This window comes from Peromyscus californicus, unplaced genomic scaffold, assembly GCF_007827085.1.
Source record: "Peromyscus californicus insignis strain IS unplaced genomic scaffold, ASM782708v3 Scaffold_4__1_contigs__length_199733344, whole genome shotgun sequence".
NCBI lineage: Eukaryota > Metazoa > Chordata > Mammalia > Rodentia > Cricetidae > Peromyscus > Peromyscus californicus.
Window position 1 is genome coordinate 144,603,060 of NW_026294562.1, and position 23,968 is coordinate 144,627,027.

Genomic DNA, 23,968 nt, shown 5'->3' on the forward strand with positions numbered 1-23,968 from the left:
ATGTGCCTTGAGTCTGGGAAGCCCAGACCAGCTTGTACGTCAGGTGCTGACTGCACACTTGAAATCATCTAAAATAAATGGAGGATCTGTGGTTTTCAGACATATTACTGTCTCCTGGGCATGTAGACTTTCTGTCCCCCAGATGGTCTTCTTGGTTTGTTCAGCTTTTCTCCAGGTATATGCTGAGGTCAGAATCGCTGTATGTCTGCCGGACCAAGTTCTTGGAAATAATTGTTTTCATTGATCACATTTAAGTAGGTCGATTCTGGCTTCCAGCTCCAGCTCCACCTTCTTTTGGAGTCTGGAAAACTTCACACCATTGAATGAAACCAGAATATTCTTGTTCATTTTATGAAAGCCAGTCTGCTAGTAAGGGTGCAGTGAGATTCGAGCTCACCTTCTTGTCCTCTACCATAGATAGATGGATAGATGGATGAACGGATGGGTGGGTGGATGATAGATAGATAGATAGATAGACAGACAGACAGACAGGCAGATAGATAGATAGATAGATAGATAGATAGATAGATAGATAGATAGATTGATAGATAGATAGGATTTCACTGTGTAGCTTTTGCTGGTCTGGAACTCACTATGTAGACCAGGCTGGTGTTGAACTAACAGAGATCTGCTTATCTCTGCCTCCTGGGTGCTGGGATTGAAGGTTTGTGCCACCACGCATTTTCTTAGGTTAAAATTTCCTGCCTCCCTGTTCTCAGTGATGACTTTCAAACTCAGTTTTTCTGATTTAGATAAAGTTCTGAAATCCCTGCAATTTTACAATCCTGCTACTTCATGTTCAGAGACTCATTTTTTTTTCTTTGTCTTTTTCAAATGTGGCTAAAGCATTGAGAGTCACATTATATGACTCATCATATCACAGCAGCCGGACTTTAGAAAAGAAACAAGAACCTTCAGTTCCTCAAAAAGAATGGGGTGCCTGGAGCTTGATGTTAGTTTGACAGCCATTTTGCCTAGAGCAGAACTAAGAATATTTAAGATCCAGGGCTTCTGAAGGGAACCCAGTGGCCAGCCAAGGCAGTGTGAGAGGTCTATTTATTACATGCCAGTCCTCCAAGGTCAGATACCATATGAGTATTGTGTGCCTGTCTTGAAAAAAATATATTTATAAGAAGCAATTGGAATTTTCTCTTTCTTTCATTTTTTCTCTTTAAAAGCTTCTCACAAATGCCGACCGGTTCTGTACGAGACGAGACCAATGACAACATCACAATATTCACCAGGATCTTGGATGGGCTTTTGGATGGCTATGACAACAGACTGCGGCCTGGGCTGGGAGGTGAGTGTGTTTCCAACTGATGCCTGTAAAGATCTAGGCAAAACTCACCCTCAGCCATAATGATATGCTGACTGAAATGCAGACAATTCCAGAGAGAACTACTTTTCTAGGATTTTGAGTGGAGTGCCTATGTATCTTGTGTCCTGTGTTATTATTTTCCAGATTCATGGGGCTGGAGGGAAGTTTCCTTATCACATTGCTGAAGACTCCCTGCTTTCCAAATAATCTGACAGTCCATTTTGGTTCCTTAGGGAGGAACCAAGTTCTTAGGTGCTGTTAAAACTGAGCATATGATGTGCTAGGAAATAAGAAAAGGCCCTCACTCTCTTGTCTGTAAATGCTTATCAGAATTCCACTGCCACTGAAGGTTTCCTTTGTGCCTTTACATGCCAGAAGTCTGATTTCTCACTGAGTTCATAGTTAAGGTATTTACAATGGCCCTGCTTATCCAAAGGAGAAGTCCCCTGAACCCTAGTGGAGGTCTGAAATAGTGACTACTTCCAAACTCTCTATCTACTACCTTTGTTCCTATACATACAAACCTTGAGGTTTAGACCCTTTGCCAGATGCATTCTTGAAATAAAATGTTCTCTGATGTTTGTACTATTAACGAAGATTCACAGAAAGCACAGGTTTATATTCACAGTCTTTAGTGCAGGAAAAGTCCTCACCGGTTTGATGACATCTGTCTACCCCACTGAAAGACATTATCGGGCTCAGTGCCCAACAGTTCCATCTCTATTCGCACATTCACAGGGCCAAAGCACAGAGAGGACTGCTGAGCTGCCATCAACTCTTGCAGAATTTTATTCAGATAGCCTGTGTCACTCTTATTCATTCAGCAGAGAGCCCAATGGGCCTCTGTGGGTCAGAGGGTGCAGTAGGGCTTATATCTTATTGGGAAGGCAGACACTGAAGGCATACTACACAGACATGGTAAATATATACCATGCAAGTGAAATAATGCCTCAAAAGGAGATTGAGGAACTCTTTGAGCCCACTGTGCCATTAGGCAGCTTGGAGTGGTTAAGTGTGGGTGGTGGTGCATTCTGAATGTAGTTTCTGCTCGTGACCCAGGGAAAACATGAACTTCTGTCCCAGTATCATTGATCATTTTTATACTTCTGTATACCCCATCACTTTAGTTAATATGGTAGGTGAAAGGGTATATGGCACTGGTGGCTGGTGCTGGTTTAGCGCTGGTTACGCAGCAGAAAGGTCACAGTCATGACAGAACCTAGTGGTACCTTTTAGAGCTTTATTAGGAGAAGGAGAGAAAGAGAGAGGTGGAGAGAGAGAGAGAGAGAGAGAGAGAGAGAGAGAGAGAGAGAGAGAGAGAGAGAGAGAGATGCAGAGAGAGACCAAGAGCAGAGAGAGAGCATGGAGAGAGAAAGACAGAGACCGAGAAAGCACGTGGGGGTGCACGTCCAGCTTTTAGGCTGGTACGCAGTCGCCCGCTGATGAGTTGATGACATAATAAAGTGCCAGGCGAGACCCTGAGCTGTGCATATACAGAATCCTTACAGTAGGACCCTGTGATGGGAGTTTCTAACAACTCACAATGTCGTATAAGGAGGAGCGGTTCCTTTTCAAGATAGACTTGTGTTGGCATGCACCAAAGCCCTTGCTCATTACTCTTTTTCTGAGTCTGCACAGTGCTTCCACTTTTGTCATGGTATTCACTCAAGTCAGTATCCACAGTAGGCTGGCCTTATGGCTCCAGGTTTAGGAGTGTCACTACTCAAGACTTCGCGTCTCAGTCCACATCTATTGAAGACCACTCCCCAGGGTCTGAGTTACCATGAGACCCAGGCCATTTTCCTAACATGATGGATAGATACTCTATTTCATTTGTACTTTGGAACAGCCCAGGTCCATTGAGCATTTTTTCAAGTCTTCCAGGTTCACAAAACAAATAAATATGCCACTGTTACAAAGAATGCAGTTGAGTGCCACACTGAGAACGTCAGCACAGTATAGAGGAGGCATATGGTGAGGCGGTGCAAAGCAACCTGTGTCTGTGTTGCAGAGCGAATCACGCAGGTGCGAACAGACATCTACGTTACCAGCTTTGGCCCAGTGTCTGATACGGAAATGGTAGGTACCAAAGCCCGGTCAACACAAACCATTCCCACACTGAATTAACTGTGTTAAGGGCCTCTCTCACTGAGATGTCACCCTGGTTCCTTCTTCTGTATTAGGAATATACCATAGATGTGTTTTTCCGACAAAGCTGGAAAGATGAAAGGCTGCGGTTTAAGGGGCCCATGCAACGCCTGCCTCTCAACAATCTTCTTGCCAGCAAGATCTGGACCCCAGACACATTCTTCCACAATGGGAAGAAGTCCATTGCACACAACATGACCACGCCCAACAAGCTGCTGAGGCTGGAGGATGATGGCACACTTCTCTACACTATGCGGTGAGCAGTTGAGTACCCCTGGGTAGCTGGCCAGTTCAGTTGATGGCTATATCTAGGTATGTCCCAGACATACCTGGATGAGGCTTGGTGCCTAATGGATATGCAGATGATTTGAAGGTTGTGCATGTGTGTGGAGCATGTGTGTGTGTGTGTGTGTGTGTGTGTGTGTGTGTGTGTGTGTACTGTGGTGCACTGCACAGTGGGCACTTGTGCTTGGAGAAGTACAGATGCTAAGGTTTGCTCAGATTGTTTCCCTGGGCTGAAGAGGTCCACAGACATCAGCATTTGTACTCCATTTTATTTTTGGTACATGCTCAAGAGCATCCTTTGAAGTAGTGACTCAGATAATGAAAGAGGGAAATTACATTTTATACAAATTTTATTAAGAACCTAAAATGAACCCATGTTTTGTTGCAGTTGTACAGTTTTTTCAAGGTTTGAAAACCCAATTCTTATGTTTTAATAAGATTTAAATACTAAGAATAAGTTTTAATGTTTTTAATTTAAAAGGACATTTGCCACTCTTATTCCGAATTACTCATAGACTTCAGTTAATAGATGAATTGACCAATGAGCAAGAGTCCTTCATAGCTTTTCAGTTTCCATGGCGAGCATAAGTAGGCTTGAGGAAATGCTTTCAAGGTTACAGAAAACAAAAAAGTAAGGCTGTATTCCCTAGCCACGCACACACACTCATCTAGGTATCTGTAGAATTTATTTTAGTAAATTTTTGTTCAAAAAGAACTTTAGTACATAACCATATTGGAAAATAATATAGCTATTGTCACACTTGGAGGCTGTGTTTCCAACTATAGGCCTTCAGGGACACGTGGGCATGGTGTCATGCACCTGGTTGGTAGCAAGATTTGACTAGTAAGCAGAGTGGTAGGAGCAAGACACTGAAATGTATCTTGGTATTTCATTTTCTGTCCAACCCTTCACTTTTTTGTACAGTGCCTTTGAACTTGTGCCCATAGATGGACACAACTGTAAGAGTAAGTGTGTAGGGGTTAGGGATTTAGCTCAGTGGTAGAGCACTTGCCTAGCAAGTGCAAGGTCCTGGGTTCAGTCCTCAGCTCCAAAAAAAGAGAGTAAGTGTGTCTACACAGCACATTCTTCATTCAAAGAAGTCTGTGGAAAAGTTGAAAAACAGAGGCAAGATTGAGAATGAGCCCTAGGTCAATACCCCATGGAAAACCAAAAGTCTGCAAGGGACCTCAGGTTAACAGAGAAAGGTGCAAGACAGAGTGAGCTCATGGAGCATCCTATGAGGCATCTAGCAGTGGGGTGATGATTGAATTCGGCTATTGTAGGAGTGGCTTTTTTTTTTCATAGATTAAAGATATCCACCATACCACTAGATTATTGTCCTTGAGTCTCATCTCCAAGAGACTAGTTATATCCAAAATGTAAACCTGACATCATAAAATGTGCAGCTTTACTTGATGCAATGTGATGCCATACTCTGGTGCACATTACCTATGCGAGAAGTGGAGTTAACTACACTATAGAGAGGGGAAACAGGTAGGATAGGGGTCCCCCTCATTGAGTGTCATTTTTAGGGCACAGACATTAAATCCTTCTGTCCTCAAAGAGTTTTGCTAGCCAGGTGCAGGTAACACCTTCACATTTAATGCTCAAAGTGAAGGAGGCTCCTAGAAGTTTGGTAATCACCTCAGGATCACAGAGCCGTCAAAGGGCCAGCCACAGTTTCAGCAATAGCCTTGCCTTATCCATCGCATTTGTTTGCTGGAGCGCAGCCACATTCTTACTGGATCTAGGAGAGTCCTATTAGTACCAGCGTTAGAGTGTCATGCCCAGAAGGAAGGGTAAGAGTGATGAGAGCCACAGTGACTTGTGGCAGTAATGAGTGGTTGTTTATGCAGAGCGAGTCTGTTAATGAGCTGCAAAGTTGATAATGAGTTTTCTTTTTCTCAGTCTACAACACTTGAGAAGTGGAATAGTTCTTGGAACTGCAGAGCATCTTAGTGTGCTAAAGCCGTCTCACTTAGGTTTCTACGGCTGTGATGAAACACTGCGACCAAAAGCAATGTGGGAAGGGCAGGGTTTATTTCAGCTTATACTTCCATGTAACAGATCATCACTGAGGGAAGTCAGGGCAGGAACTCAAGACAAGAACCTGGAGGCAGGAACTGAATCAGAGGCTGTGGAGGAGTGCTACGCACTGTTACTCTTTATGGCCTTCTCAGTTTCATTTTGCTTTCTTATACAACCCACGACCACCTTTCTGGGGTGGCACCCCCATGGTGGGCTGGACCCTTCTATGTCAATCATAAATCAAGACAGTACCCCACAGTACCCCACTTACATACAATACAATCTTTTTGTTGTTGTTGTTGTTTTTGTTTTGTTTAGTTTTGTTTTGTTTTTTTGAGACAGGGTTTCTCTGTGTAGCTTTGCGCCTTTCCTGGAACTCACTCTGTAGTCCAGGCTGGCCTCAAACTCACAGAGATCCGCCTGCCTCTGCCTCCCAAGTGCTGGGATTAAAGGCGTGCGCCACCACTGTCCAGCCAAAACAATCTTATGGAGGAATTTTCTCAATTAACATTGGGTCAAGTAGACGAACACCAACCATCATTTTACTAAGTCAGTGAAATGTCAGTAAAAGTTACTGTCGATGCATGGGTTACATGCTGGCAAGGGAGGACCTGGTGTCCACCCATTGCGGGCATTTTGGGGAACAGCTTTTTTATTCCGCACTGAGGTCAGACATCAGACCTGGCACTGTAGTGTGGCTCTTCAATGTCCCTCCATGGCCAGTACACTAAAGGCTTTGACCTCTAAGCAGTGATAGTGGGAAGAGATGAAGCCTTCAAGGGATGTGGCCTAGTCTTCAAGGCAAGGGGATAATCTTCCTTTTCCTTCCTTTGGCTTCCTAGTATGAGATACCTGCTGTGGCTCTACTGTGCATTCCTGTCCTTATGTCATCTGTCTTGACACAAGCCCAAAATAATGGAGCCAAAAGGTTATTATTGAAGTTCTCAAAACTGATCCAGAAAGACCATTTTCTCTTTGTAAATTGGTATTTTGCAAGCATTTGTTACAGGAACAGATAACCAGTTTACACTCCATACAAAACTGGTGGGTTTGTTTCCCTTGGTGCAGTAATTCCTTGGTAACATCCACCCTGAGGAGGTTATAAGAAACATGGTCTGAACATCTGTACAGAAATGTGCACTGTGATATTGCTCATGACACCGAACAGTTGAAAAAAATACACAGATGGGTATATTGTTCAAGTAAAATTTTGCCCTTACTCTTCTGTAAGACATTGTATCTAATGCAAAAGACGAAGCATGAGTGTGTAGTGAAAGCTGGTGTCCGCATGGTACCCTTTTAAGCTCAAAGCAGACCTAGAAATGTTTAAAAATAGTAGCCATCGTCTTATAAAATGTAGCTTCCCCGGTACAATAAAACCCAGCATAAACCAAGGAAGTGCTTGTGCTTAGGTAGGGTTTTTACTTACAGTACCCACCATGCTCCAGAAGTTAGCAGTCATTTAAAAACACACATCGCTGAGCAAACTGGAAATCTTTCTAGCCATTGTTGATGCATGCTCCCCAAGTGCCTGTCACCTGACACACTTACCTGGAGCTAATTGTCAATGTGGGATCTGAAAACCTTTCAGGATTGCTCCAGTGGGCCATTGTTTCCATGGTCTAAAGATAAACTTCACCAACATCTCTAGTAAGCCTAAAGAGAGCCACTGACATTTCCCATTATCTTCAAAAAGAAGTCACCTTTGGCCGGGAATGAGCTCAGGGGTAGATTGTGAGTTTAAGTATGAGACCCTGGCCTCCATTCCCAGTACTGAACTATGAAACAAAACAAGAAGCCCAAAGATAAATTCAGAGACTTATAATTTTTCAGGATTATGTTTCAGTAAACCCACTATAAATTGAAAGTGTCCTGAGTTGATTCCCCCAGGCTGTGGGCATCAATGTTAGCAGGAGCATCTTGCTGGTTATTGATGTTCTCGCACAAGCACAAGGCTCCTGGGACTGTGGCTGTCTGTGGTTTCAGAGATTTGTATTTGACAAATAGTATACATTTATAGCTAGAGAAATTGAACTGGACACTGAGATGTACCTATGAATGCGCAAATGTAAACAACTATGCATATGCATTCTCTAAGAAGTTCAGATTGCAGTTTACTAACCCAGGAAAGGACATATTTGAAACTCAAAATATTGCTTCTCATTTTCACACCCTCTTCTTGTCAAATCTGCAAACCTGACATGGGAAGTTAGAGATGGTGACGAATGGTTTCTGGTAGGACAGCCTTAAGCACACACCCTCCCCAGAGTCGAGTGCCCACTATTGGAAGCCTCCACAGAGATGCCCCAGGCCTTTCTTACTAGGGTCGTGGAAGGGATCTGCTGGAGACTGTTGCTATGTCAAGCCTGTGTAATTGCTTTTTATTTTCTGTTTGGAACTTTCTGTCATCACTGCATGGAAGGTGAGCATGGATGCCCTCTGGACAAGTCCCTGAAGCTCAGGTTGGGTTGTCTCCCAGGGAGTATACCAAGCTGTGATTTATTGTATTTTATGAGCAGGTTACCTTGTGACCAATGGCTGCCTTTTCTCTTCCTTTCCCCTGCACCCTCTGAACATGCGTGCTGTGTAAGATAATGTTGTGAACACCACCACAGGGGACACAGTCCTGCACAGTGGGCTCCTGGCTGAATTTGTTAGTCTGTTGGGCAAAAACCACTAGAAGAAAGAAAGGACTTCCAGGAGAAGGCTTGCAAAGTCAGAGTCCTGCCTAAGTCAGGAAACTCAGCAGCTCTGCTGCTTGGGATCCCTTCATTCGTGTGTGATGAAAGACCTAGGCAGAACACTGGGGTGTTGACAGTTTTACTACCATATCAGAGCGCACAGCAGAGTAGCATCTCTCATCACTGTCTGCATCAAATGTCTCTCCAGTTTGTCCCCTGCCCAGTGAGTGTACTGTCTGCTATTTTACTTTGAAGAAAGTATACTTTAAAAACAAAAAAAAAAAATTATTGCATTACTCTTTTTTTAAAAACCTAGTAGCATATATTCATTGTGCAAAATAATGGCTTTCATTTCGACATTTTCATACATGCGCTTATGCATTTTGATCATATTTACCCCATGACTGTCTGTTTTTATCTCTTCTAATACAGTAAGAACATTAGGTCTAAGACTCATTTTGCTGAGAACTGGTTTATAGTAAATATACACATCAGTCCAATGCCCACGAGAGGGCAGTATAGTCACAGTTCAGCTCAAAGATTCTCCCAATCCTTCCAGTGAAAGTGTAATTTAAGGGAATTACATGTGTACAAATGTCTGACTTATGGGTAATATAAAGTATACATTTATAGCTAGAAAAGTTTAACTTGGCAGTGTGATGTATGTACACATATGCAAATGCAAACATCTATACATAATATACCCCAGTATCTAGTATGAGACTGGGGGATGGCTTAGTGGTAAAGGGCTTGCCCTACAAATGTGAGATTCCAGCATGCACAAAGAAAGCCCAGATGTTAAGGCATGCACCTGCAAGCTCTGTCTTATACCTAATCCCAGGACTGGAAAGCCAACACAGGAGGATCCCTGGGCTCAATTGTGACACAGCCTAGCTAATCAGTGAACTCAGTTGAGAGACACTGTTTAAAAGAGTCAAGTGGGGAGTGACTGACATAGATCTCTGGCCTACAACACAAACACACATACACCCTAAAATCAAACCAAACCAAACCAAAAGCAAAAAAAAAAAATTACCTTATGAACTAGGAGCTGTAGGGTTGGCTCAGTGGTTAAGGGCACTTGCTCTTGCAGAGGACCTGAGTTTAATTTTCATCACCCACAACTAGCTATAACTTCAGTCTCAGGAGATCTCGTGCCTTCTTATGATCTACTCATGCATCAGGCATGTACATGGTGCACATACATATATGCAGGCAAAGCATTCATATGCATAAAATGAAAATAAATCTAAAAACACTATAGACAGTAGATACATTAGCTGAATCTTGTAGCTGATTTAAAAATGGGGAAAACACAGGCGTGATAGTAGAATGGAGAGTCGATATTATTATTTTGGAGGGTAACAAGTATCCATCTCTCTGTATGTCTCACATACAGTGTGTGTTTATACACACACACACACACACACACACACACACACACACAAAATCTCCTACAGTTTTTAAATGGCTTATTTCTCTGAAGTCTGTTTTGTTCTGTAATGTAACACACATTGGAAACCTTTTTATCTACTTTAAACATTATTCTGAAACTGTGATACATTGTGTTCCATTATATAGGTCTTTCGTCTTCATGAGCATATACAAAGTTCATGTTATTTCAGTTTTTCTGTCTATGGTAAGCAACACTGTGATGCAATTCATGGATATATGCTTTGGATTAATTCCAGGAATTGGACAAAAGCTAGGTAAATATTTTGAAGTTTCACTCTATATGTGAAAGTGAAGTGGCTGTCATTCCATGAGATACATTAGCAACTGAAGCATATACAGATTCTAGTAACACCAGCTTGCTCTTTCCTTTCTTCTAAGGTTCATAGAAGCAGTTTTAGTGCTTGATTTCAATGCACTTGCTCTGGATCCTGGGGTCTGGAGCCTTCCGTGCCCATCTTTGCTCTCATCTGCTCGTTCCCACTAGGCTTGCCGTAGGCATGCACCCACCACAGTTCAACTCTTCATTCATTGGCCCCTAGCCCTCCTAGATATGCCTCTCTTGATCCTCTTGCCAGCCTGCTCCTACCACCTCAGCTCTCTGCACTCTGGGCTTTCAACATACTAAGTAGCACACTGATAGATTAGCCAGTGTTCTGTGTTTAACGTCTTTGAAAGGGGCCTGTTCTGTGTCATCCATATACAATCAGTTCTTCATACTTGTGGGCTCCACATCCTCAGATTCACAGAGCCCCAGATCACACATAGTAAAAACAATCCACCTGCACAAAACATGACAACTTTCCTGGTCATTACTCCCTACTCAACACAGCACAGTAGTTATTTTACCTGTGTATGAGATCTCACCTGGAGGTGAGTTCAAGCCTACCAGGAGGATGTGTGTAGGTTCAATGCAAACAATGCCTTAGACGTTCTTTTGTTGTTAGCTCACAAAACAATGTGTTTTGTTATGACATTTTCATACATATATCATTGTACCTATTGCCCATATTTGTCATCCCACTCTCCTCCTAGTCCCACACCCTACCCTCACGTGTCCTCTTCCTCCTCTCAGATATTCCTAGCTCTGCCTTCATGTCTGTCATGTGTGTGCATGTATATTCAGTTACATTTGTATCCAGCATATGAAAGACAACTTGTGATATTCTGTCTCTCTCCCACACCCAATGGCCCTTTCTTGTTCTCTTCTCCACCTGCTTTCTCCCTCCTGGTTCCTCTTCTAATACAATATATATTATTACACACAGGAATGAACACATGCAGCCTTTGTCTTTCTGAATCTAACTTACTTTGCATAACATGATTTTCTTTAATTCAATTTTTCTGCAAATGGCATAATTTCATTCTTCTCGGTGGATGAATAAACCTCCAGTGTGTATCTATAACACATTTTTTACCCATTTATCTGTTGGTGGACATCTAGACTGGTGACCATATCTTGAGCTTTGTATGTAGTACTTTGATAAACATGGGTGTGAAAGTATGCATATGGTATGTTGCCTTAGAATTCCTTGGGTATGTGTTCTACTTTTAGTTCCCTGAGGAGCTCCCCACTCATTTCCATAGTGGCTGCACAAATTTACATCCTTACTAACAGTGACTAGGAGTTCATCTTTCCCTGCATCCTTACAAATATGTCTTGTCATTTGTTTCCTTGATAGCCATCTGGCTGGTGAGAGATGAAATTCTAGTGTAGATTAAATTTGCATTTCCCTTGAGGCTAAGAATTTTCAACTCTTTGTTTTTAATATTCTGTGGCCATTTGTATTTCTTCCTTTGAATGCCACTTATTCAATTCATTTACTCAGTTTATTTTCTACACTTTAATTTCACGATTTCATTACATAGCTATCTATAATATAATTGGATTATAATCTCCCCTGTTATTCTCACTTACTCACTTCTGCTTCCCGCTAAACCGCTGATTCCCAAGACGCCCCTTGCTACTTCCGTGTCTGTTTTTGAGGCCCACTGTAATTAGGGTTGCCTGGATGAGCATAGGTGAGCTACAACAGTGAGGAATATGGCTCTTCCACTTCCATCAACCATGAATTGCCTCCTAAGGGAAGAGTGGCACTTATGGGCGTCTTCTTGATCCATGATAGTGTTGATGATCCCAGTCGTCTGTTGCTGTGAGTTCATGGGTTTGACACCCGGGTCATGTCCAGAAGACAATGTGGCAAGCACTCTTTTCCATTATCTGGCTTTTACATTGTTTCTACCCTCCTTGTTTCCAGACCATTGGAGGAGGTGATACAGATGGCTAATTTAGGGTTGATTAGTCCACAGTCTCAGCACTCTCATCAGTTAGGAATTTCTGCCTTAACCAATATCCACTTCAAGAATGTGCTTCTTTAGCCAAGGCTAACCATAATCTATGGATGTAAACGTGAACATTCAGAAGGCAGTTTGACACCATGTCCATATAGCAAGACAACAGTAGGTTTTCCCATAGGACCTGTGACCTCCACAGTCATGGACTTTTGACCAGTTTTGCAACACCAGGCATGAATTCCTCCTGTGAAGGAGGTCTAAAACCCAGTAAGAAAGTGGCTGGAGGAACCATAGCAGTCAATCCATTTTTGCACCATTGGGCACATCTTGCCTGGCAAATTGTTATGAATCTCACAGGGCTCATAGCTCGGTAAAACTGTTGAGGACTTCTCTCCGAGCAAGCCACACAGCAACTTCCTGAACTAAGAAAGCTAGCTCCCAGGGAAGAAGATCATAGCTCAGCTACAGCTTGGTTTCTCTGTATCTTGCAACCAAGGTACATATCAGTTTCAGTAGTAGTGTCTTATTGTTCAGTTCTGATGACCTTTCAGTAATTGGTTGACTATATGATGTTGGTGTTTAATTTTCTGTGTTCTTCATAAATTCTAGATATTAGTTCCTTGACAGATGTAGAACTGGGAAATATATTCCCCAAATTTTTAGGCTGTCTTTTGCCATTTTATTGCTTCTTTTTCTGTGGAGAAGCTCTTTACTTATATGCACTTACAGTTTTTAAATTCTCAGGGTTACTACCTGAGCTATTAGAGTCCTGTTCGAAAAATTCTTGCCTATTCTTTACCTTAACATATTTTCCTTATATTTCACTCTAGCAGTTACAAAGTTTCAGACCTTACATTGAGTCTGGGATCCATTTTGAGTGGATTTTTGTGTAAGGTGGGTCTAGTTGCATTCTACATGGAGCTACCCAGCACCATTTATTAAAGGAATGTGTTGTCTGTGATGTACGTTTTTGACACTTCTGTCAAAAGTTAGTTGGCTGTAGCCATGTGTGTTTGTTTCTAGAGCCTCTAGTCTACTCCATATGAAATAAGCCTATTTGGGGCCAGCACCACACTGCTTTTGTTCCATTGACTGTAAAATAATTTAAAATCAGGTATTGTGATACCTCTAGCACTGTTTCTTATGCTCGATATTTCTTTGGCTATCAGTGGTTATCTTTTGTGTTTCCATATATCAATTTTACAATATTTTCCTAGTTTTGTGAAGAAAACCACTAGAATTTTAATGGGGACTAAATCTAGATCACTTTTGGTAACATAGTGGTTTTCACTTATGAATTTTGCCATTCCACAAAAACATAGGAGTGTTTCCATCCTTTAGTGTCATCTTTAAATTTTCTACAGTGGTTTAAAGTTTCCGTGTTTGAGGTCTTTCACCACATTGTCTAGGTTTATTCCTAGGTATCTTATTTATTAACACTATTATGAAGGGGATTTACTTCCCTGATTTCTTTTCCCAAATGTTTATTAGCATATAGGAAACATGGTGATTTTTGCATTTTAATTTTGCACCTGCTACTTCATTGGAAATGTTTATGAGAAGAATCTTTAGTGTCTTTAAAGCAGAATATCATGTCTCCTTCAAATAAAAGGACAAACTGGCCTCTTCCTTTCTTATTTATATCTGTCATTTCTGTCCTTTGCCTTTGTTGCTCTGGCTAACAATTTAAGCACTGCATTGTATAAGAGTAAAAAGTATGCAGACTATTTTCTCATTCCTGATTTTAGAGAAAATTGACTTTCAGTATAATGCTGACCACAGGCTTGCAAGATGTAGCCTTTATTATAAAGAAGTGTTAATATAAGTTTCTTCTATATCTAATTTTTTTCTTGTAATTATATTGAACTTCCTGAGATCTTTCTACACCTATGAAGATGACTATATGTTATTTTGTCCTTAATGTCTATTTTTATTCTATATTACATTTATTGATATATATAACCCATATATATATATATATATATATATATATATATATATATATATACACACACACACACACACACACACACACACACACACACATATAAAACAATCCTTGCATCTCTAGAGTGAAATCAACTTGGTCATGGTTTATGATCTTAATATTTTCTTGAACTTGGTTTGCAAGGAAAATATTCAAATTTAAGTTCTATGTTTATTAAGATATTTGGTTTTTTTGTTTTCCTTATTTTCTTACCATATCATTATCTAGATTGAGTATCAGGTGAAAACTGGCTCATTAGAATTGTGTTTTGTAAGCCAGGCAGTGGTGGCGCACGCCTTTAATCCCAGCACTAGGGAGGCAGAGCCAGGTGGATCTCTGTGAGTTCGAGGCCAGCCTGGGCTACCAAGTGAGTTCCAGGAAAAGGCGCAAAGCTACACAGAGAAACCCTGTCTCAGAAAAAAAAAATTGTGTTTTGTAGTATTCCTTTCTATTTTTGGAAGAGTTGAGGATCATTGCTTCATTGCTTAGTTTTTCTTTAAAGGTTTGGTAGAATCCAGCAAGAAATCTGTTCAGTCCTTGGCTTTAAAATATTTTATTTGATATTCATACATACATATAAAGTGTTTGGACCAAGTCCACCCCTGCATTCCCTCCTCTCCAACTCTTTCCCTATTCCCTCCCCACTTTTTAACATATTCACTGAGACCAATAAGTGATGCCCATATGTACATGGGTGTGGACCTACTTACTGGTGTGTAGGTCCCCTCTCAGGAGACTCATTTCTGAAGAAAACTTGTGCTCCCTCCCCTACCAGCAAGCAGTTGTTAATAGCTCTTCAGTTAGGGCTGGGACTTCATGAGCTCCTCTCATCTTACACTGGAATTTTGGCTGGCTTGAACTTGTGCAAGTTTTGTACATACATTTCCAACTACTGAGAGGTTATGTATATAACAGCCCTGAGAGTTGTGTCTGGCAAATACTCTTAATGCTGCCACATCTACTCCCTCTGGAGTTTCCAGATGTTTCCACCCCCTCTTCCACAACCACCCCTGAGTCTTGTGAAGAGTGGGTGTGATAAAGATGCCCTATTTAGAGCTGAGCACTCTACAGTATATTCTTGGCACATTGACTGGCTGTAGGTCTCTGAATTAATTCCCATTTACTGCAAAAAGAAGGTGTTTGATGTTGCTGTTGTTTTGGATGAGGGTTGAGAGGTACACTGATCTATGGGTATAAAGATAAGAACTTAGAGGACTATTAATTGCTGTGTTCATTTACCACAATCAAAATGCTAGGTTCTGTGTGGGATCTATGACCTAACCAGCCACAGGCTTTTGTCCTAGTGGATGGCACCTGACATGGTCTAATGTCATATGGAAAGAATCTTAACTATAATTGGAAAGTGGTCACTTATTCCTGTAACATTCATGCCACTACTATACTAGTAAGCATATCTTCCTGGGTCAGTGACAAGGTTCAGAAGTGGATAAGACTGTTGTTGACTTTTCTCCTCTAGTCTCAGGCATAGACCCTTGTAGCACCATGAAAGCTGGCCAATAAAGATGAAACTTTCAGTTCAGCACCAGTTTAGCACCAGTTTGAATTCTCCATGTCTTATGACTCAGGGGTGTAGTATCTTGAGTAATAGAGTCTTCCCACTCAATTCTTAACCAAGAGCAATATCAATAGTTTGTAAAGGTTTTTTGGGGGGGATCTGTGGGACCCCACTGTATACAACTCAAACAAAGGTAACCCATCCTGGCACTTGGCTTTATATTTCACAGTCTGTAATATCTGATGGTTGTTGAGAGTTCTTTTTGTTGTTGTTGTTTAGAGTTCTTTGTATATTCTAGATACCATCTGTCCGTCAGATGCACAGCTGGTGAAGGTTTTCTCATTTTGTAAGCTGCCTCTTTACTTTAATGTTGATGTCCTTTGCTGTACTGAAGCTTCCGAATTTCATTAATTTTAATTTACTAATTGTTGGTTTTAAGGCCTGAGCTACCAGGGTCCTGTTCAGAAAGTCCTTGTTAATTGAAGTACATTCTCTATATTCTCCTCTACCAAATTCCAGATCCTGGGTCTTATGTTCACACTTCGAGGTCCTTGATCCATGGGTGGTTGCATGGAGAGATAAAGCTCAAGATCTAGTTATGTTCTTCTACATGTATCTATCTATACAGTTTAACCAGCACCACTTGGGTGGGGTCTTCTATAGAAATCAGTTAGGTCCATTTGATTTACGATGTAATTTAACTCCACCGTTTCTCTGTTTAGTTTTTGTGCAGATGACCTGTGTATTGGTGTGCCTGGGGTATTGAAGTCACCCGCTCTCACTGTCTTGGAGTTAGTCCTTTCTTTTAAATCTGTTAGTGTTGCTTGTATGGAATTGGGTGCACCTGTGTTTGGTGTGTATCCGTTTCGGGCTACAGCATTCTCTTCATTGATCATTCCTTCAGTGAATATGAAATGAGCCTTCTTACCTCTTCTGATTAGTTTTGGTTTGAAATGTGTCTTAGTCAGGGTTTCTACTTCCGTAGAGACACCATGACCATGACAACTCTTATAAAGGAAACATGTTTAATTGGGGTGGCTTACATTTTCAGAGGTTTAGTCCATTATCATCATAGTGCAACATGGTGGCATGTAAGCAGACATTGTGTTGGAGAAGGAGTTGAGAGTCTTAAGTCTTGACCAGCAGGCAACAGGAAGTGAACTAGGACACTGGGCCTGGCTTGAACATATATGAGACCTCAAAGCCCATCCCACAGTGACACACTTCCTCCAACAAGGCCCTACCTACTGCAACAAAGCCAGACCTCCTAATAGAGCCACTCCCTGATGGGGGTCAATTACATTCAAACTACCACAAAGTGTATTTTGTCACATATTAGAATGGCCATGCCTGCTGTTTCTTAGCTTCATTTGCTCAGAATGCCTTTTTCACATCCTTAACCTTAAAGTGGTGTCTATCATGCAGGGTGAGATGAATTTCCTGGTGGCAACAAAAAGATGGATTCTGTTCTCCAAGGCAGTCTGCTAGTCTGTCTCTTTAGGGGGAATTGAGACTGTTAATAGTAAGATTTATTATTGAATGATGTCTCTTAATTCTTGTCATCTTATTGTTTTGTGGTATTTTCTTAGACATCTTTTCATTGACTCTTCTAGAGTCATTAATTTATTCTTGTGCCTTCTTGGGTGTGTTTATCCTTGTCTTCAGACTCAAGTATCTCTTCCAGTGTCCCTAACACAGGACACTGGACAGGACACTTATGGATCAGTAGCCATAAGTTTTATTCTGTTGTTATCATGAAATGTTTTTATTTTACCTTCAAATTTAATAGTTCGTTTTGGTGAGCAAAATAGTCTGAGTTCATAACTGTGGTCTTTCAGAACTTGGAATACATCTTTCCAAGCCCTTCTGACTTTTGCTTTTTGTGTAATAATCAGCTGTAGGTGGTTCTGCCTTTATAAAGTAACTTGACTTTTCTCTCTTGAAGCCTTTAATATCCTTTCTTTATTTTTCATTTTTAATGTTTTAACTACAATATGTCATAAAGAGTTTCTTTTCTCTTCTATCTATTTGGAGTTCTATAGATGTCTTGTACCTGAGTGGGCATTTCTTTTTCTAAGTCTGGGAAATTTTCTCCCATGACTTTATTGAAAATATTCTTTATGCCTTCACTATGACATTCTTCTCATCCTATGCCCATCTAAAATTTAGATCTTTGTATGGTGTCCCACAGCTCGGCCACTTCATGTTCATATTTCTTTTAAAAATTATTATACACCTTTAGTAAGGGATCCAATTCCTCTACCTTCTCTTCCATTCCTGATTTGCTGATTTCTACATCATCTATTCTGTTGGTAAGGCTTTCCATTGTCGTTTTCATTTGGCTTATTGAATTTTTCATTTCTATCATCATTTCAGTTTTTTTTTTTCTTCAGCAATTCTAACTCTATTTTCATATTGTAGATTCACTATCTTATTTCCTTTCGTTCTCTCTTTCACACTATTCCACAGTGATTTGTGGAGGAAATACAGTGTCCTGATTTTCCATGATGTTTCTGTTCTGTGCTGGGATTGCAAAATCTAAAGTTAGTTCACTGATTGAGTTTTTCTTTCATCTTTTCATTTGAGAAATTCAAGTGCTCCTTTTGCTCTCATGGTGAGTTTTACAGTGTTCACTGAGGGAGTGAGTCCTAGTAGGGCTGAGGTGTAGTTTCTCTCTGGGGAACTGGTGTGCAGGGCTGGAGTTTCTCTCTGGTGTCTTCCACTGAGCATCAGGTACTGCCCTGGCAACTGGGGTCTCTCGCCTGTGTCTGCAGCTTTTGCTGTGAGTTGTGGAATTCATCAATGCCTGTGGGCCTTAGTGACAGTCAGACCTGAAGCCCTCCCTGGGCTTGCAGCTTGCTCTGGAACACTACAAGATGTAGAGGCTCTTCTTTTTCAGATGGGGGTCCCTTTTATTGAAAGACTATTGCGGCTTCAATCAGCTACTTGCTATAGACCTGTTTAAATTCTTTATAACCTCTTGATTTAATTTTGGTTATAAGTGTGAATTTACCCATTTCTTGTAGATTTTCAAGTTGTTTTTCAAGAAATGTAAGTATTTGCTAATGATCCTGTAGTTTTCATTATTATCTGTTGTAAAGTAATAAAATACTTCATTTCAATAATTTGGGTCTTCTCTGTCTTTTGGTTAATTTGTTTGTGTTTGTGACTCGTTGTTTTATTGAGTCTTTGTATTTTTCTTTTAGTCTTCATTTTATTATTCTGACAGATCCTCATTATTTCTTATTATCTACTGCCTTAAGTTTGGCTTTTTTATGCTACTTTGAATTACATTATAAATGATTTAACTGTGGTCTTTCTGATTTTTTGTTTTGCTTTATATTTGAAACAGGCTCTCACTGTGTATATAGTGCAGATTCAACCAACCATTTCATGCCAGGAATACAGGCAGGGACCCCTGTGTTCTCTTGAAAACCTGATTTTTAATGTAGGTAATCATAGCTATAAACTTTCCTCTTAGGATCCCCTCTGATTTACCATTTTTTTTAAAAAAGTCCTCATGCATTGTACTTTCATGTAAATTAATTTTAGAAAGTTTTTAATTTCCCTTTTGTCTTCTTCAGTAATTTACATGTGACCAAACAGTGTATCACTCAATTTGTAAATAGTCACAGTTTCTGAAAACACACATATACAGGTATGCCAACACACAAACATTGAAACAATATACAAATGCATAAAGACACACAGACACACAAACATATACAAATATACACAAACACAAAACCACACAGAAACACAAACATGTAATCCTTATTTCATTCACAAACCTACTGAACGATTAACTTCTGCCAGTTTTATGAAGATTTGAGCTTATATTTGATGAAAAATATGTGCAAACAAGGGCATTCGAAGCACATATTTCTTACATATATAGTTCTTGCTCAGAAAAAAATAACTAGAATTCTTCTGGGTGTATTGTGAGACCATTGTCACTACATCCATTCAGTGTAGTTCATGAGTGCTTTTGGCATTTTGGAAGATGCACAAATAGACTTTTCCTGTACATTTGATTCTGTATCCCCTGGCCTCCCCAAGGCTATGGATCATCTCAGTCTTAATGTGAGAGAGAGCTCTGGCTATTGCTCTTGTCTGGCTGGCATTATGGGGTCCCCTGCCTATAAAGGACCTTCTTAGACAGAGTCACCTATTATGATGGGCTGCAACCACCACAAGATTCTAAGGAATCTTTGTTGGGAGAGAAGGTGGTGGGCTTTGAGTCCCAGGGTGGTGAGAGTTTCAGATTCAGGTTTTCAGCCTCAGCCTCACAACAAAATGCCCTAACAGTTTGAGATGGTTTTCTTACTGATTTACAAGAACTTATACTGTTGGTTTTGTTACACAGCAGGTGCTTCAGAAATACAAATTCATGGAAGAATTTGTGACAGCATTATCTGTATCCATAGATAAGGTAAATAGATCAAAGTGAACTATATAGGCATTCATTCATCCTTAAAACCCAACAACCTGCCTGCCTGTTCTACATTAACAAATGCCCAAGAAACCAAGTGTGTTCTATTTAGACAACAGGACTGAAAATCACTGCCACTAGATGGTGCTGTGAGTCCACACACAAACACACACACACACACACACACACACACACACACACACACACACACACACGGAGAAGTAGGCCAGCATCAGGAGCTGGCTGCTGAGCAAGCATCATTGCAGCCTGGATCACTGAAGGGCTTTCAAGGGAAATAAGATGCTGTGCTTTAGGAGCCACGGCCCTCACTGGTGCGTGGCCACACTGTGCCTATTTCCCAGACAGTGGCAACACGAGAGCTCTGGGTCAAGGTCAAAGGTTGATGAAGTCTTTTTCGCCCTTCCTTTAGAGAAAAATGAATAATCCGGCCTCAAGAATTTAACTAATTAAGGATATGGCTAGGCCTTTTAGCAGTTGGAAAATGATGAGTATATATCATGCATAGCTCTGTTTGCATTCCAGCCATACCTCCTGAGCCTGAGAAGACTTATGTCAGCCAAATGATCAGAGGAGGAGTAGCAGTGAGATTATGAAATTTACCTGAAAATGACTAGGCATGTCCCTGATGCTGATCAAGGATATGTTAGGGTCTGCCATGTATCGTGTTTCTCAAAAAATTTTGAATCGTGGGTTTCCTAGATGCAGTACAAACCAATCTTCTATTGCATTTAAATTAAAGAAGGGGCTAGAGAGATGGCTGAGTGTCTGGCAGAGAATCTGAGTTTAGTTTACAGTATCCACATCAGACAGCTAACAAGCTGAAGATCAAGGGGAGTTTCAGACTTTAGTGGAGTCTTGGAGTATTTGAGGAACATTAAAGCTTTGACGCTATGCTCTGTTAACATGAAGGGGGTTTCTAAAGCATTTTAAACCTGTCTGCAGTCAATAAACCATGACATTCACAGACATCTAACAGGAGAATAATATATGGCTAATTTTTATTATTGAAGCTTGCTTTTTTTTCAGTTGTCTTCTCCCCAAGTAGCTAACACAGGGTAAGGCCAATCAGTGATCATGGGATGTTTCTGACTGAGGAAAAATAGGAAGAACACAGGGGAAGAGGAGATGCCCTTTGGTCTGGGAGAGGTCAGGAAAGGCCTCCTGGACTAGGTTGCCTGTTACCTAGCCCAAGAGAAGACATAGCCTTGGGTAGGTAAGAAGAGTCTAATCATGAAGTACAGAACTCTGCACCTTTGAGCTGTACACAATCTAGGCTGGTGAGAGAGAGCATCAACACTCACTGGGGTTGAAGCAAAGAACCTACTGCTTTGCAGAGATAATGGCCTGCCGGATCAGTATTCCAAGGGCAGTTACAGGGAATGGTGCATCCAGACAGGAGGCAGAGGAGGACTCCAGGGACATGGAAGAAAGGGACCATGTCTGCCTGCTCTTTGGGGACCTGACAAGACTTGTTGAAGATGTGAAGCAGTCAGTGTGTCGGAGGTGTCAAAAATAATGCCGGCTTCAAAATGTTGTCATTCCCCAAGGTAGTGCCTGGAAGGAGGGAAGGGAGAGGCAGGGGCATTTGAAAGCTGCCAGGCTTTCACAAGTGAGTGACAGAAATGAATTCTGTTCTAAATTTTACGTAGGTTGTCTTTGAGACAGCTAAACGAAACTGTCTAGCACAGGGAAAAGTACATCCCAAGTAGACATTTGTGTTTAATTTCACAGAGAGTACACTGTAAGACCTTTCCCTGAGTCCTGACCTGCAGAGACTGAGCCCCAGCTCAGTGGAGGAGGGTGAGGGTGTCACAGGTCCTTCAGGTAGCTACATGTGGTAAGTGACAAGTAACAGCCTTTCCCAGAAAGCCTGAGTGATGACTCACCTCAGGACTATACCTGTGTCCACTGTGTGCCATCAGCCCACAGCAAACATCCTGTTCTGTCCATCTAGGTAACCTAAAATGCTCAGAACACTGGAAGGCAGCCCCCCTGTTCTCCTTCCTGATTTTGTGCTTTGATAGTACACAACGGAGCTTGAGAACATATCATTGAGGATGGTTAGAATAGGAACCATGTGAGTGCGAGTGTATGGATAGGTGAATATGTGTGGGTGTGTGGGCTATGTAGGAGAGTAAGTGTTGTGGTGAATGAGCATTTGTGGTGCCTGATATATGGTATATGTGGATGTGTGGATTTGAGTATGGGTGTATATGTTTGAGTGTGTAATGTGTGAGACATATATAAAGAGATATGTGTATATGTGTTGTTTATGAGTATATGAATAAGTAAAGGGTATGTCAGGTGACTGCTGTATATGAGTATGTGACTAAGAGAATGGAATGCATGTGCATATGTGGTATGGTATGGTTTGTGACTGTGTACAGATATGTGACACTGTGTGTGTGTTTGTGTGTGTGTGTGTGTGTGTGTGTGTGTGTGTGTGTGTGTGTGTGTGTGTGCGCGCTGCGCGCGCTAAGGGAATGAACTTTCATTTCCTGAGACAGATATCCATTTGGGCTGATTTGCCTGTCTCCAGGTTCAGGTAAAAATATAGTAGTTCATTCATTGGAACACTGGTTTAACTGCCTCTTTACCCTGTCCTCAGTGCCACAGCCCTTCACAGTCACCCTTTCCTTGATCCCTCCTTCCTGTTCCCTGCTCCATCCATTCAGTCACATGACAAAGTCTTACTCTGAGTATGTCTGGGGCCTGGCTGCCTGTCCAGCTGTCAGGTCACAGTGGCAGAGGCGGCTTGCTGTGCATGCAGTTATGAATGAAGGGCAGGGTGAGTTCCCAGGGAGACATCAAGGCTGAAATCAATGAACAATGGCATGGTGCTAAAACTACCAGGGTGTTCTGGACATAGGGCCAGCATGTCCAGAAGTACATACAACCACAGGAATCAATATGAAGTCATATAAGTGTTTACTTGGGGATGCTGGGCAAAGGGATAAAGAGTAGTCAGAAATGTGATGCAGTATGTAGATAGAGATCACCCCAGGGGGTCCTGTAAGGAAGGCAGATTGCTTGGTTTGGGTCTTGAGGAAATCATAGGACATAAAGGCTCCTCCTAAGCCAGGCCATTCCTCATGCCCAACTCCTTTCCCCCAAGATTCTTTGGAGTAGCTACAATTGCAAGAGGTATGGAGGCCAGAGGGTAGAGCAAGGAAACAGAATGGGGAACTCCTATTTCAGACACCATGTGCAGGTTCTCTGAATCTGTGGCCTGATTTGGACTTTGTCAAAGCCCCATGATCTGGAGGCACATGTACTATACAACAGTACATGCCATTGGGGAAAAAAATATCAAAACAAAAAACTACCTGGGAGTGATCCGTGGGTAACTACTACGCTTCTCTTTGAATGTATGAATGACTTTGCTTCCTTTTTGTGATGCCATGGATGGAACCTAGGGCCATAGGCATGGCAAGGAAGTGCTCTGCCCTGCAGCCTCCCCAGCCCTCAACACTGGTCTCCTTAGAGAGAAGACAGGGGAGTGTTTGGAACATACACCTCTCCCAACATCCCCAGTCAGTGGTGTCTTTGTCTCACCACCACACAGGCTACAGCAGCTCTTCCTCTCCCTTCTCATCCATAAGATTAGGATGGCATTGGACTATACGTGAGATGGCACCCTGGGGTGACTGCCAGGTGCCCCCTGTGTGAGGAAATCTCGCTCTTCCCTGGTACACCCAGCAGCATGTGATTTTTCTCAGAGCCTCACCTCCTATGCATCCTTCACCACCTGTGACAGATGCTAGCCTTGTCAGGCCAAGGACATCCTGCATCAATCCAGGTTCC

The 23,968-nt window shown here is 41.6% G+C and overlaps 1 protein-coding gene across 5 annotated transcripts in view; it reads left to right on the plus strand.

The window, feature by feature from the left end:
• Positions 1 to 23,968, plus strand: part of Gabra5 (gamma-aminobutyric acid type A receptor subunit alpha5) — a 103,623-nt gene that overhangs the window by 16,126 nt on the left and 63,529 nt on the right. For all 5 annotated transcript variants that reach the window (XM_052762753.1, XM_052762749.1, XM_052762751.1 and 2 more), the window contains 3 exons: positions 1,179 to 1,300; positions 3,330 to 3,397; positions 3,502 to 3,722. In XM_052762753.1, the coding sequence (XP_052618713.1) occupies positions 1,179 to 1,300; positions 3,330 to 3,397; positions 3,502 to 3,722 (411 nt within the window). The remainder of the gene's footprint in view (positions 1 to 1,178; positions 1,301 to 3,329; positions 3,398 to 3,501; positions 3,723 to 23,968) is intronic.